This window comes from Alexandromys fortis, unplaced genomic scaffold (genome assembly GCF_014885135.2).
Source record: "Alexandromys fortis isolate MF-2015 unplaced genomic scaffold, M_Fortis_MF-2015_v1.1 scaffold_0, whole genome shotgun sequence".
In the NCBI taxonomy this organism is placed as follows: Eukaryota; Metazoa; Chordata; class Mammalia; order Rodentia; family Cricetidae; genus Alexandromys; species Alexandromys fortis.
The window spans coordinates 22,365,981-22,381,459 of NW_026067949.1; the positions used below are offsets into that span (position 1 = coordinate 22,365,981).

Sequence of the window (15,479 nt, forward strand, 5' to 3'; positions counted from 1 at the left end):
CGCGCGAAGGAAGGCTGAACTAGTCGCTCGCTATCAGGTCGATCCGTGCAGGGTCGATGAGGATGTGTCATCAGCAAAGCGACCGGTGTTTAGCGGCGTCCTGTCCCGCCAGTCCCTCGAGCCCTTGACCCTCCTAAGACCTGACAGGGGGATGTCTCTACGCTGCGGGGATGCGGCTCGCAGCCTGGGGTCCTGGGTGAGCGGCAGGAACGCTGTTGCTTAGCCCAAATCCAAAACTAGGGAAATCTTTCCAGATATCCTTTTCTGAACGCCCTGGCTCGGCAGGAATAAAAGTCACAGCCGTGGCATATCCTGATGATTGCAGTTTAAACTTGTTGACAGCATGCTTTTAGTGCCTGTCTTAAGAATAAAAGACATGCGGGGTGGTGGTGGCGCACGCCTTTAATTCCGGCACTGGAGAGGCAGACGCAGGTGGATCTCTGTGAGTTCGAGGCCAGCCTGGAGTACACAAAGAGAAAATGTGACATGTTAAGTCAGTTCCTAAAATTTTCTAATCTGCCTTTAATGTTTTAACTCTTAGTCTCGTACCCCACCCCTACCCCCTTTCTATCGGGGCAGGGGATGCACAGATCTCTATCGCTGGCCTGAAACTAAATTTGTAGACCAGACAATCCTCCCTTGCCTCCTCTGAGTGATGAATTACAGGTCTGAGCCACCATAGTTAGAGGTTCTTTTGCCTTGAGTCTTTTTAAGACTCTACCCAAACACTAAATAGTTTCAGCTCTTAAACCGTTTTACATAACTTCTGAATCAGTCCTTTGGCTTTGGTATTATAATGGGTTAAAACTAAATTATTCCAGAGTGTGCTGAATGAATGTTATAATAAACCTTTTCTGTAGGTATTTGGAAGATATTTATACAACCCGACTAGAGCATTAAGTTCTTTGCCCGATAAAAAAAAGGAATTTTTACAGAATGGACCAGATCTTCAAGATTTTGTGTCTGGTGATCTTGCAGACAAGAGCACCTGGGATGAATATAAAGGAAATTTAAAGCGCCAGAAAGGAGAAAGGTAACAGAATATTGGATATTATTTTAGTATCCCACCCTTTGATTTTGTGCACTGTTTTTAATCAAGCCTTGTCGATTTTAAATTTCAGACATGTTAAATTTACCAAAGGTACTAGAAGTGATGACAAACCTAAATAGGATAGGTGAGCAAAGCTGTTAGCATCGTTTTAGTTTTTCTGTGCCCTCTGGTCATTTTTCTTCATCCTTCTTAAAATGACCTGATCATTTTACAGTGTGATCTCCCATTTTCTACCCCAGCATCTAATTGGATAAGTGTAGACTTTCCTCTAGGTAATAATTGATTTATTTTATTTGATTTATCAAGACAGGGATTCTCTGTATAGACCTGAATGTTCTGGAACTCTCTCCGTAAACCAGGCTGGCCTTGAACTCACTGAGATCCACCTGCTTTTACCTCCCAAGTGCTGGGATTAAAGGCCTATGCCACTGCGTCTGGCTCTAACTTGTTCTTTTTCTGAGAAAGTTTGCATATAGCCTACAGTTACTTTATCTTTGTTAATTTTTAATGATTAAAGGTTGCCTAGCATGCAGAAGCCTCAATTTCTAGTACCACAATAAACAGAAATCGTAACAGAAGTATGGTGAGGATTGGATCCACAGGGTCATTTTCATAAATACTTACAGTTTCTAGATCACAAGGGAATAAAGTGAAGGGGGAAACAAGGGTGTAGCCTCCATTCCAAATTTTAGATCTACCTTTTGTTGTTATTGTCAGTTTGTCGTTTTCTGGTTTATCATGTAGCTAAATTTGACCTTGAACTCCTGATCCTCCTACCTCCACGATTTAAATCCTAGTATCACAGACTTGAACCACCACAACTAACAAGTTGTTTCTCTTTATTAATGACTAGAATCTAGAATGCAGGGTAGATAGTGTGCAGTTGGTCTCTTTCCTTATTTGGAGTTACTGCAGCAGTTTGTACTATGTTGTGGAATATTATTTTATTTATTTATTTATTTCAACTAACAAGTTGTTTCTCTTTATTAATGACTAGAATCTAGAATGCAGGGTAGATAGTGTGCAGTTGGTCTCTTTCCTTATTTGGAGTTACTGCAGCAGTTTGTACTATGTTGTGGAATATTATTTTATTTATTTATTTATTTATTTTTTGGTTTTTTTCGAGACAGGGTTTCTCTGTGGTTTTGGAGCTTGTCCTGGAACTAGCTCTTGTAGACCAGGCTGGTCTCGAACTCACAGAGATCCGCCTGCCTCTGCCTCCCAAGTGCTGGGATTAAAGGCGTGGGCCACAATCGCCGGCTGGAATATTATTTTAATGAGGCGAAGATGTGTTACATTTGTTTATGCTGTGGAGTATTTCTTGAACTATGTGAAGCTGTGTTACATTTGTTTCTGCTGCCTTTGTTAACAATGTAAAGATGTGTTGCATTCAGCTCATCTTGCCTGCCTTAGGCACCTGACTGGCCTAATAAAAAGCTGAACAGCCAATAGCTAAGCTGAAGAGTTATAGGGGGGGACTGATGAGCAGAGAGAGTAAGCAGAAGGAGGACTCTAGGCTCAAGAGAGGAGGAGGAGGAAAAAATGAGGAAGAAAGAGAGGGACATGCCTAGACTAGATGCCAAGCAGTTGCCAGCCAGACACGTGAAGCAGTGCAGTTAAGATATACAGATGGGAAGAAAGGTAAAAAGCCCACAGGCAAAACAGATTAAGAGAAACAGATTAAAGTAAGCACTAAGGCCGAGTATTCATAACTAAGTCTCTAAGTCGTGATTTGGGAGCTGGTTGGTAGTCCAAAAGAGAAAGCCTGGTAAGTAGTGTTCACAGGGAAGGACACACTCAACAACATATCCGTCCTTTAATTAGAATAGTATAGCAATGTGCCTTTGCATAAGGTAGCTGTAAGCATAGCATCCCCTAGACTCCATTATCGGTGTTTCCTAAAGCAGCTTGAGCAGACCTGAGACTGAGTCTTTGGTCGTCTTCCTGTGATGGATCTGAGTCCAAAAATATGGAAAAAGCTGCTAGAGTTAAGCTACGTGTCTTCCAGAGGTTGGTAACGGGCAGTTGTTCGTTTGGCTTTCCCTAGGTTAAGACTACCTCCGTGGTTAAAGACAGAGATACCCATGGGTAAAAATTACAATAAGCTGAAAACTACGTTGCGAAATTTAAATCTCCACACAGTGAGTAGCCAGTGTGTTTCCCCTTGATTTTACCCCAAGTCTATGCTCTCTCTCTATATTTATAACAAAAAGGTTTTGAGGGCCGGGCGGTGGTGGCGCATGCCTTTAGGGAGGCTGAGGCAGGCGGATCTCTGTGAGTTCGAGACCAGCCTGGTCTACAGAGCTAGTTCCAGGACAGGCTCCAAAGCCACAGAGAAACCCTGTCTCGAAAAAACAAAAAAAAAAAAAAAAAAAAAAAAAGGTTTTGAGATACAGTCTAATTATTTAGCTCCCTGATTGGTCTCAAACTTGTGATTCTCCTGCCTTAGCCTCCTAAGTGCTTAGGTTATAAGATGTGCGGTGCCAGACCAGACCAAGAAGAAGCGGTTGATGAGTATGTAACTCTTAGCGGGGAAAGTGAAGTGGGAGCTACAGTAGTGACAGTGTACGTGAAGCCCGGCAGTGGGGGTGCACACCTTTATCCCAGCACTTGGCAGGCAGAGGCAGGTGGATCTCTGTGAGTTTGAGGACAGCCTGGTCTACAGCGTGAGTTCCAGGACAGCCTAGGCTACACAGAGAAACCCTGTCTTGAAAAACCAAAGTGAAAACAAAAAACATACACAGACCTGTAGGGCCTGAGAGTATAACCCAGTGCTTGCTTACTGTGTTTGAAAGAACTTTAGTCCCTAGCTCCCCTTTGCATTTTCCTGCAAAAGAAACAATAGGTGATTATATTTCTTCTGAAATGCATTGGAAACAACGGGCAGTTTAAATTACATAATACTGGGCTGGAGGGATGGCTCAGTGGTTGAGAGCAAGGCTACTTTCTCTTATAAAGGCCCCAGGTTCAGTTCCTAGCACCCACATGGCCACTCACCACCATATCTACCTCCAGTTTCAGGGGATCTGACACTCTCTTCTGGATACTGCTTGACATCGGGCATGCGTGTGGCACACAGAGATAGATGCAGGCAAAACACCCATACATACAAAATTATAATAAAAATAATCTTAAAACGAAACCTGGAACAAACCTGGGACCATCTAATGCTCCATTGTTGGTAGGTAGGTCTCTTCAACCTGCTGCACCGTTTCCCTTTTCACAGGTCTGCGAGGAAGCCCGGTGTCCCAACATTGGAGAGTGTTGGGGAGGTGGAGAATTTGCTACAGCCACAGCCACCATCATGGTAATGAGGCCCGCTCAGTCTCTACAGTTTTGGTCCAGGCGTGGGGCAGGGGTATTTTATGTCCTCCTCCTAAGGATGTGTACTGTGAACATCCAGTGAAATCTTGATTGCATTTGAATTCCTGAAACTTACAAAGAAAAAGAAGTGACAGAATCTTGTCACCTGTTGTGATTTGACTCTTCTCTGAGAAGAGTCAATTAGTCTATTATTGGTTCTTCCATGTATCTGGTAGTTAACTATTTGGTACCTTAGGGGAAGTGTTGGATCAATGTTTGGAGATATTCTTCATAATTATTTAACTTTTGTGTACTTTTTCCTATCATGTATTTAACAAGAATGAGCTGTATTTCCAGTTCCACTCTCCTCAGATCTGCACCATGTCTTCCCACCGAATATATCAGCACCAGGGTCTCAGTGGGCAGAGTTACCTGCTGTCAAGCCTGGTGATCTGAGTTCAACCCACAGGACCCACACAATGGATGGAAAAAGTCAACTCCTACAGTTGCCTTCTGACGTCCTTGTGTTTCCACACACACAGATGCCCATACAGACAAAATAAATTTAAAATGTCATTTAAAAAGAATATATTTTAAAATCATACTTGTTGATCTTTAAGTAGTAAATAGTCTTTATAAACCATGAGTAAGCTGTAAAAAATAACAATATGCCAGGCAGTGGCGCACGCCTTTAATCCCAGCACTTGGGAGGCAGGGGCAGGAGGACCTCTGTGAATTCGAGGCCAGCCTGGTCTACCGAGTGAGTTCCAGGACAGCTAAGACTACACAGAGAAACATAAACAAAAAAAAAAAAAAAAAAAAAAAAAAAAAGAGAGAGAGAGAGACAGAGTCAAAGGACAACTTTGTGCGTCTGTTCTTCCCACTTTTGCATGGGGTCTGGGAATTGAACTCTGGTCACCATGCTTGCTTGACAAATGAGTCATCTCACCGGCCCTTAAATTATAAAATTTAAAATTCATATGCTCCCCCCTGATCCCATAACCCTCCAGTTCCCTTAACACTTACTTGAGGGTATCATTTTCTTTTTCCACATAAATTTGTGTTCCTTAACCATATTTGATTTTTAAATATTTCAGATTCCTTATAGACAGAGTCATTCTATTGATGTTCTTTGCCATGTTTTTAAATTGTAACATCTCTATTCTAGTTGATGGGGGACACATGTACAAGAGGTTGCAGATTTTGTTCTGTTAAGACTGCAAGAAACCCCCCTCCGCTGGATGCCAATGAGCCCTACAATACGGCCAAAGCAATTGCAGAGTGGGGTCTGGATTATGTTGTGCTGACATCGGTGGATCGAGATGGTTAGTAGTGTGTGTAGTGGTGACTCCAGCTGGGTGTGGCATAGCTTGAACAATAACTGCTTTTCTTTCTAGATGTGCCCGATGGGGGAGCTGAGCACATCGCCAAGACTGTCTAGTGCCTGAAGGAGAGGTACTTGTTAACGTTCGTTATGTGTTTAAGGACCTGTAGACACACATTCATTTTGAGGGCTTTGTCTTTTCTTTTTCTTTCTTTCTTTTTTTCTTTTTCTTTTGAGACAGAGTCTATGTAGTCCTGGCTGCCCTGACTCACTAGATAGACAAGGCTGGCCTTGAACCCACAGAGAACCACCCTCCTCTGCCCCCCAAATGCTAGGATTTTTTTTTTTAATCTCATGCATTCCAAAAAGATTAAAAAGGAGCAAAATTCACCAGATTAGCGGCACACACCTTTATTCCCAGTGTTTAAATGCAGAGACGGGGATCTCTGAATTTGAGGCCGGCCTGGTGTACATAATTGTAAACGGAGACTGCTTGTTTGTTTCCCGGCTGCCCAGACCAGAATAATCACACAGAAACTATATTAATTACAACACTGCTTGGCCAATAGCTTAGGTGTATTCCTACCTAGCTCTTGTATCTTAAACTAACCCATTTCTATTAATGTGTATATTGACACGAGGCTGTGGCTTACAGGAAAGGTTCTGACGGTGGCGTTTTGTTCCTTCGGCCAATACATGACATCTCTCTGATTCCATCCACTCTCTCTCTATAGTTCTTCCAGCCTGTCTATATTTTGCCCTGTTATAGGTCATAGCAGCTTCTTTATTAACCAATGGTAATAAAACATACTGATAGCATACAGAGGGGAGTCCCATATCACATAATGAACTCCAGGCTGGCCAGGGCTGCATAGTGAGACTTTGTCTCTAAAAACAAAAGGAGCGAAATAGTTTCTGGAACTCGGTGCTGGTATAATGTCTATTGTACTAACATGCTTTTCCACTGATTTCCCAGTTTTTCTGATTCTTAACACTTCAAAAATTTTTGCAGCTCACGAAGTTTCCTTCACAGGCACTCACTAATGGATCTCAGGTGTAATTTTTAAAGTCAGTTTCAGAGATACACACCAAGAACTTTCCGCATCTTCTGTTCACAAGGGACCAAGTGTGGTCCTCCGTCTCTATTCTCAGGGAACAGCTGCATCCTGCCTTTGAGTTTGCAGACTGCTCTGTGACCTAGTTCTTATTACAGTGCTCACTAGATAGGTGCAGCCACAGTATAAGCAGGAAGATTAATGTTTGTTGGTACTTCATTTAGAAATAAAAATTCATGACTCAGCAAACCTAGAACCAGCTTTGAAAGCCGAAAGCACGGTGAGATATGTGCCCACAGGAGATGAGGAGGGGAGTGTTCGGTGAATCACAGGAGATGAGGAGGGGAGTGTTCGGTGAATCACAGAAGAAGTCAGAGCCAACGCAGATGGCATTTGCATTCACAGAAGAAATACCCCACTTTGTTTTCTAAACAGTAAAATGATAAGACTACTTATGCCTTATTTTGGTTCCTTTAAATGATTTTACTTTTTAATAACCTACTCCCATTAGGTTTAAGTGGGAGTCTACTGATGGCTGTTGAGGTAGATGTTCTGGTTGTTATGGAATACAGTTTACCATTCTGAGGGTTTCTTATGGTTGCTTACATAGGACTGTGGTGTGCCCAGGCCCTCCTTAGCAGGGCTCAGGGGCTGCTGCAGTCACCCTGGGACAGCGGGGACAGCTGTGTAGGCAGCGGTCATGTCGGTTCTTTGTCTTCCATTCAGGGCTTATCTTTTTTCCTTCTAGGAATCCAAAAATCCTTGTGGAATGCCTCACCCCTGACTTCCGAGGAGATCTGGGAGCAGTAGAAAAGGTCGCTCTGTCGGGCTTAGATGTGTACGCACACAATGTAGAAACTGTTCCGGAATTACAGAGGTGACTGCGTGTTCGTGGGCCACAGCATGCTATGGGTGTCACTTAGCAGGGAGACTTTGCAGTGGACTTCCCCCTTTCCTTTCCTTCCTCTCTCTTTTTTTTTATATTATTTCTTTATTTATTTATTAATTATGTATACAATATTCTGTCTGTGTGTATGTCTGCAGGTCAGAAGGGGGCACCAGACCTCATTACAGATGGTTGTGAGCCACCATGTGGTTGCCGGGAATTGAACTCAGGACCTTTGGAAGAGCAGGCAATGCTCCTAACCACTGAGCCATCTCTCCAGCCCCCTCCTTCCTCTCTTGATCTTCATTTTGTCCTTCCTCCATAAGTTAGTAAAAAAAACAGAAACGATAACCACCAAAAGTGAGTGACCAAGGGCTAGAAGGATGGCTCAGTGATTAAGAGCCCATATGCTCTTACAGAGACTGGAGTTCAGTCTCCATGGTGTTCCCATGCCCTTGGCTCTCCCAACAGCTGCACTCATGTGCACACACCCACACACAAATGTGCATATAATTAAAAAGAAAAGTCTTTTTAAAAAATGTGCAAATATCACCCATGATGCTTCTAGCCAGTAATGACAGCTACTGTCACTGTGTGTTGTGTTACACCTGTAAATATATATGCAAATGTGCTAGGAACTGATAATGTTGTTGATGGTTTTCAGTTTTTGTGTGTTGTTGTTTTGAGACAGGGTTTCCCTGTGTAGCCTTGGCTGTTCTGGAACTCACTCTGTAGACCAGGCTGGCCTCGAACTCACAGAGATCCACCTGTCTCTGCCTCCCAAGTGCTGGGATTAAAGGTGTGTGCCACCACCTGACCTACTATGTTTTAATGACACGTAATGACATTGTTACTGTTTTCTAGTGGCATTATCGTTGCAGATGCACTGAATTCCTTTCTTTCCCAGAATACTTCTCAAATGAAAAGTGATGTATCAGAAAAACCACTGTTTTAAACCTCTTAATAAATAGACAGACTCTGAAACAGAAAAAAAAAAAGTAGACAGACTCGCCGGGAGGAAGTGGCTCTTTAAAAAAAAAACCAAAATGAAACAAACAAAAAAACCCCAAACCAAGAATAATAGTGTATACTTTTAATCCCAGCACACAGGAGACAGAAGCAGGTGGGTCTCTAAGTTTTAGGGTAGCCTATCCTACATTTCACATCCTAGGCCAGCCAAGGCTACATAGTCAGACCTTGTCTCAAATAGAAACCCACACAAGCCGGGCGGTGGTGGCGCACACCTTTAATCCCAGCACTCGGGAGGCAGAGGCAGGCGAATCTCTGGGAGTTCGAGGCCAGCCTGGTCTACAAGAGCTAGTTCCCAGACAGGCACCGAAGCTACAGAGAAACCCTGTCTCGAAAAAAACCAAAAAAAAAAAAAAAGAAACCCACACAACGCCCACACATACACTCACACACAGGCAAGGAGACACTATGCTTTATTCTTTTTTTTTTAAATATTTTTATTTGTTTATTATGTATACAATATTCTTTCTGTGTGTATGCCTGCAGGCCAGAAGAGGGCACCAGACCTCATTACAGATGGTTGTGAGCCACCATGTGGTTGCTCAGGGCCTTTGGAAGAGCAGGCGGTGCGCTTACCCTCTGAGCCATCTCTCCAGCCCACTATGCTTTATTCTTCCTACGAATTGTAGCAGTCGGGAACTATGGAGGACTCTATTCCACATAATGAGCATATTCAGTTTTGAAAAAAAAGTTTTTAGTTACAGATGAGATTAATATTTTCATTAGACTTTCTCAAGTATTTGACTGTGATTTTATTAGTCACTCCCCATTATTCTGTGTCACAGACCTACAGAGTTGCAGTGAATGGTACCCAGCACATGGCTCCTGGACTGTAGTCATTGCAGGCCATAGCTTCAATCCAGTGGAGAAATGCTTTGTAAAAAATAACCTGGATGACTGGAGAGATGGCTAAGAGGTTAAGAGCACTGGCTGCCCTCCCAGAGGTCCTGCGTTCAATCCCCAACAACCACATGGTGGCTCACAACCATCTATAATGAGATCTGGTGCCCTCTTCTGACGTACAAGCAGAACATTGTATACATAATAAATACATAAATATTTTTTAAAAAGTAGCTTTGGGCTAGCTAGGTGGGTCAGTGGGCGAAGGTCTTGTTGCTGAGCCTGATGACCTGAGTTCAATCCCCGGCACCCACGTGGTGGAAGGAGAGAGCTAACTCGAGCAAGCTGCTCTCTGACATGCCCGCCCCCGAGAACATAAACAATAAAGACTAATGTTTGAAGTCCACCTTGCTAAGTGTAATGGCACACAGCTGTCATCCTAGCCAGCACACAGGCTGAGGCAAAAGGGTTGCAAGTTCAAGACCAACACAGTTAGCGTGACTGCCCCACAAAGTGTTAGCTTCTATACTGTCAGTTTTATGGAGGTTTTTTAAATTGCTCTTTTTAAACTTATATTTGTTTGTTTGTGTGTGCAAGTCACAAGATAACATACTGTTCTTGTTATTTGTTTGTTTGTTTTCTTATATATGGGTGTATTGCTGTGCACTGTGTTCATGCAGTGCCCTGGAAGGCCAGAGGCCAGAGGGTGTTTATCCCTTGGAACTAGAGTTACACACTTATTAACGTCCTGTGGGTACTGGCACTTGAACCTGAATCCTCTGGGATAGCAGTCAGTACTAACCGCTCAGCCATCTCTTCAACTCCCTGCCTCTTATTTAAATTAAAACAAAACAAAAATACAGAACATAGGCTGCATTAGAAGTCAGCTAAGCGCTGGCCTTCCATTATCCCTTTGCATTCCTTCTCATTTAAGCCACGGTGGTTTGGCCATTGTTGAAGGGTTGCCACCCAGTCTGTGGTGAGATAGCAGCGGGTGCCAGTCTCCCTGGTTTCACTTCAGAAACTTACCCTTTCCAGCAAAATCCCAGAATGCTTTTCCTCCAAGCCTGCAGTGTTACTACGTGCCAGCAGAGGGCAGCCCAACCTGCAGGAAAGAAAAGCACATAAAAGTTTCAACCCCAGAAATGTGTGTTCTGGTACGTCTTGTCCTCAGAGTGGGGTTTGTCTTGTCTTTTGTCCAGTTTCTTTTCTTGCTAAAGTCATTCTAATTTTGAGCTTCAGGTTCTCAGTTTTCAGTGTATAAACCGAGTAGCTTCCAGTCTGGGCTTCTCTGTCCCAGGCTTGAGAGGCCTGGAAAGTTGATATATCTAGGAAGCCAGTGAGGCCTTGTTTTCTTTCCCACGTTAATTACCTCTGTGCACATATGTACCACTGGTACAGATGCTCACTAACTGTGGGTCACGTGTTCCAGAGCAGTGTTTCTCCTCCTTCCTGATTCTGGGACCCTTTCATATACTTCCTCATGTTATAGTGGCCCCAGCCATAAAATTATTTTCATTACTACTTCATAACTATGATTCTGCCACTGTTATGAATCATAATGTGAGATCCAGTGGTCTTAGGCTACCCCTGTGAAAGGTTGAGAGCACTGTTCTAGAATGTGCTTTCTGGTTGAACTTGCTTTGTCACTGAGAGCTGCCCGTTTTCCAGGAAAGTTCGTGATCCCCGGGCCAATTTTGACCAGTCTCTTCGTGTATTGAAACATGCTAAGAAAGTTCAGCCTGATATTGTTTCCAAAACATCAATAATGCTGGGCCTAGGTGAAACGGATGAGCAAGTCCAAGCAACGATGAAAGGTAAAGACGTTGAAAACCAGAAACCCCTTTCCTTTAACGTTCAGTGGTAGCCGGAACTCCATTTAAAGAGCCTGTTAAATGCATGCTTCCTCCATAGTCTTAAAAACAGGTGACGGTGAGAACAGCATACCTGGCGTGCAGCTGTAGGCCTGTAGGAGCATTCGGCCTTCTTTATCATCATGGAATAGTGTGTGTGGTGCTTAACACAGGGATCTTTAGCCCTCCTTGTCCTCGCCTGTTCCATGAGAACGAGATTGCACTCTGTCATTGAGTGGCGTGGAAAGCCAGTTCGGCACCAGGCTCTGGTGGATGAGATTCTGAAGGCTGGGGCTTTAGCTTAGTAGTAGAGCACTTGCCTACCAAGTACAACTGAAAAAGACTCTGATATGTCACAGGCCAAGTCACACTCCGGCAGCACAGCCTGCTCACCAGGGCAAAGCCCAGGCAGCACGTTTGACTCTTTTTACCTTAGGATAGTTGTTCCTTCACCTTTTTTTTTTAAAGGCAGAGTTGGAGTTTATTAAGAAAAGATTTTAGGTGTTAGGGCTGGAATGATGGCTCAGCCATTAAAGGCCAGGCTAACAACCAAATATATAAGAATTCGGTTCCTAGCACCTGTGGCTATCTTTTCAGTCACCAAAAACAGAAAAACAAAGAAAAAAAGATTTTTTACATAGACTTAAGCATGGGGATGACTAGAGACACACTCAAGAGAAGGAAAAGTACAGTCAGGCATGGGCATGGCTTCCATTTGATAGCATTAAGTGTCTTTCTTCTTTCTTTCTTTTTTTTTGTTTTTGTTTTTGTTTTGTGTCTCTGTGTAGCTCCAGCTGTCTTAGAACTTGCTCTGAGGCCAGGTTAGCCTCAAACTCAGAGATGCACTTGCCTCTGCCTCTTGAGTGCTGAGACTCAAGGCGTGCGCCAGCATATCCAGCCTTGAGTTTTTCTTTCTGTCTCCCGTGTTTCCGGTTCCCATTAGCATCCCTGGCTCATGTGTTTCTGAATGACTGGGTTTCCTCCCACCTCGCATTGCCTGTGGTGACAGAGCACACAGGGTGGGAGCTGTCCTCACAGGACCTGTGCTTAGTCTGTAACTGTGCCTGAAACAGCTGCTGCTGGAATCCTTGCTGTTCTTCCCTTTCAGCACTCCGCGCAGCAGATGTGGACTGTTTAACTCTAGGACAGTATATGCAGCCAACGAAGCGCCACCTTAAGGTACAAGTGTCTTGAGTTGCCAAATATTTTCTTAGTAATTTGAAGTAAATCTTCACTGTCCACAGGTAAAAATAAAAAGCTACTAGCTTTTTAGTATAATGTTCCATGTGTACTTGCAAGTTTCCATCTTCTTGCCCACATAAACAATGACTTACTGCTACCCAGTTGTTCGAGTCAAGTGGACATACAGAGAAAGTTAAAGGTTGGGAGATTTTGCATTTGGTGATCCTGCAAAGGAAGGCAGGTTTCTGTTTCTGTAATAGAGTGTATATTTGCTGGGGAAAATTGTGTTGAGTACTATCATGTCCTATAGCTCATTCGGGCTGTTGCTCAGTGGTAGAGCACTTGCCTAGTATGTGTGAGGTCCTAGGTCCAACCATTAGGACTGCCAAACAGACAGACAGACAGACAGATAAACCAAAATAAAATATGTGCCATGTACAGTGCTAAACATGAGACACAAGATGAATTAGTCTTGTCCTCAGGCATCTTATAAGGGGACTTAGAGTGACATGAAGGTGCTTGCAGACTGAGTTCAAGTCCCAGAACCCACGTTGTCTTTTAGCCAGATGGTGGCGTGTGCTTATAATCCCTGCACAGGAGAGACAGACACAGGTAGATTCCTGGGGCTCGATGGCCAGCCAGCCTGACCTACTTAAGAGTTCCAGGCCACTGAGAGTCCTGTAGCAAAAGAAGGTGGAATGTCTGAGGAATGACTTCCAAAGTTGTCGATGGCCTATACACGGAATCTTACAGGAAAGACCAATTCTTGCTTCTACTATTAATACATGAAAGAAAAACATAAGTAATCTTTGTACTCTCATTTTTCCCCATTAGAACAGCTAATGTAGTACAAGGTGACATTCTCTCCTCTCTGAGTCCTCTGTGGTTATGCTCTGATAGAGGCCAACAACATGTACATGGGGAGGGGGCTGGATAAATGCCGAGCCCTTCCGAGTACATAGACTTTATCTAGAATCAGAGTTACGTAGCGTTCTGGAATCTGTTCTGAAGAGATTCTTTACATCAAGGTTGAAGAGTACGTTACTCCTGAGAAGTTCAAGTACTGGGAAAAAGTAGGAAATGAGCTTGGATTTCATTACACTGCAAGTGGCCCTTTGGTGCGCTCTTCATATAAAGCAGGTAAGTTCGCCTCGGGTGCTGCTTCTTTTTAGAATTAATTTCCATTAATTTCCCACAGCTACGTTCCACCCCAAACCACCAAAGTTCTAAAGCAAATTGCAATAGGTAGTTGTCGGCTATCAGGGTTTGAATAAAAGGAGATTGTCTTTTCCTGGAGCGTCATTCACAGCTTGGCTCTGTGGGGTCACAGACAGAGGGTGCTCTCCGGGCTCACCTGTCTCTGCACTCTGTGGGGTCACAGACAGAGGGTGCTCTCCGGGCTCACCTGTCTCTGTGCACTCTGTGGGGGGGGTCACAGACAGAGGGTGCTCTCCGGGCTCACCTGTCTCTGTGCACTCTGTCTGCTGCTCTCGGGACTGCAGCCATTGACAGGAGCAGAGGAGTTGTATAGTCAGTTACTGCCCGGATGGCTTCAGTAGCGAGCGGATCTTCCACAAACAACAGCGCATGCAGAGCATGGATACTGTTTTCTGGAAAATGTGTGTTCATTTGACAGCGGTGCCAGCTGCATCTCATGCTGCCGATTCCAGAGCAGTGCAAGCATTGAGACCCTATAGTGCTGCTTCTTGTACAGTTAAAAGAGAAGAAACTGTAAAATCACCTTTTCCCTAAGCAAAGTTTAGTGGTTTTACTAACTTAATGTTTCACTTTTGGCATTTAGCTCTTGCTTTGGTCAGTTGATTGAACTGATTATAAAAATAAAAGCGTTTCCCAAGGAATTAAAAAGTCATTTCGGGCTAGGAATGTAACTCAGTGGTAGAGCTCTTGCCCAGCGTGCATGAGGCCCTAGGCTGAGTTCTCAGCAGTGCAGGAAGAAAGAAAGGAGGAAAAAGAAGTCATTTGAGCCAGACTTGGCGGTATATGCCTGCAATGCCAGCATTTAGGAGGCTAGTGAAGGAGATGGAGGAAGAAGATGTTGCGCTGGTAGTTGGGGTCAGCAATAGGGACTGGTAAACTAGGTGTTTTGGGATATGTACACAGTGTGTTAATACCATCAATGGGCATTTAAATGATTGCTTATATACTGGGGTCTAAATCATAGACATATTTAAGTTAGACAGAGTTCTGTGTAGAAAAATCAACACTTACATATCAGTGATACTCAGTATCCCTATAAAGGAATTTAAGTGAGCTGGGCATGGTGCACACTTGTAATCATAGCACTTGGGAAGGGGTCAGGCCACCCTCAGCTTTGTTGTGAATTAGGCCAGATTGGGCTCCATGAGACTCCTGTTTAAAAAAACCAAACAGGAAGAAAGAAAAGAAATTTAAGATATTTTTATGAATAGTTTATCCTACTTATAAAGGCCAAGAATTTGAATTCTAAGTTATTTTTTTTTAAGTAGTAAAAGAATACATGAAGTTGGGGGTGTGTGGAAGGAGTTGGAAGAGTGGAGAGGACTCAAAATGCATTATATTCATATATGAGATCCTCAAAGAGTTATTAAAAAACCTAAGACTTTGGCTCAGCACTGACTGACAGACTGTTATGTACGCACTGACTGACAGACTGTTGTATGTACAGCACTGACTGACAGACTGTTGTATGTACAGCACTGACTGACAGACTGTTGTATGTACGCACATATATAACTAGAGGTGAGGGTGGAGCAGGATGATTGACAAGTTGAAATGCGTACAGAAGCCAGAAGTCAGTTTCTAGAAGTGGGCACCCTAGAGTAACATTTATTTTATTTTTGCCTTTTTTATGTGCATGGCCGGTGGCTTTATTTATTTATTTAGGTTTTTTTTAGTTTTTTTTTTTTTTTTTTTTTTTTTTTTTTTTTGTTGTGGTTGTTGTTGGTGGTGGTGGTGG

At 43.4% G+C, this 15,479-nt stretch overlaps 1 protein-coding gene across 2 annotated transcripts in view; it reads left to right on the forward strand.

Annotated features, from left to right (window-relative positions):
- The first annotated feature begins 38 nt into the window (after positions 1-38).
- Positions 39-15,479, forward strand: part of Lias (lipoic acid synthetase) — a 17,005-nt gene continuing 1,564 nt past the window's right edge. Inside the window, exons 1-10 of one of the 2 annotated variants that reach the window (XR_007593217.1) lie at positions 39-196; positions 861-1,033; positions 3,099-3,192; positions 4,278-4,358; positions 5,523-5,679; positions 5,752-5,809; positions 7,482-7,610; positions 11,160-11,305; positions 12,450-12,520; positions 13,552-13,663. Coding sequence is in view for 1 of the 2 variants with exons in the window: in XM_050149962.1 (XP_050005919.1) it covers positions 152-196; positions 861-1,033; positions 4,278-4,358; positions 7,482-7,610; positions 11,160-11,305; positions 12,450-12,520; positions 13,552-13,663 (757 nt within the window). In the remaining variant the exon portion in view is untranslated. The remainder of the gene's footprint in view (positions 197-860; positions 1,034-3,098; positions 3,193-4,277; positions 4,359-5,522; positions 5,680-5,751; positions 5,810-7,481; positions 7,611-11,159; positions 11,306-12,449; positions 12,521-13,551; positions 13,664-15,479) is intronic. The other variant, XM_050149962.1, reaches the window with a different exon arrangement.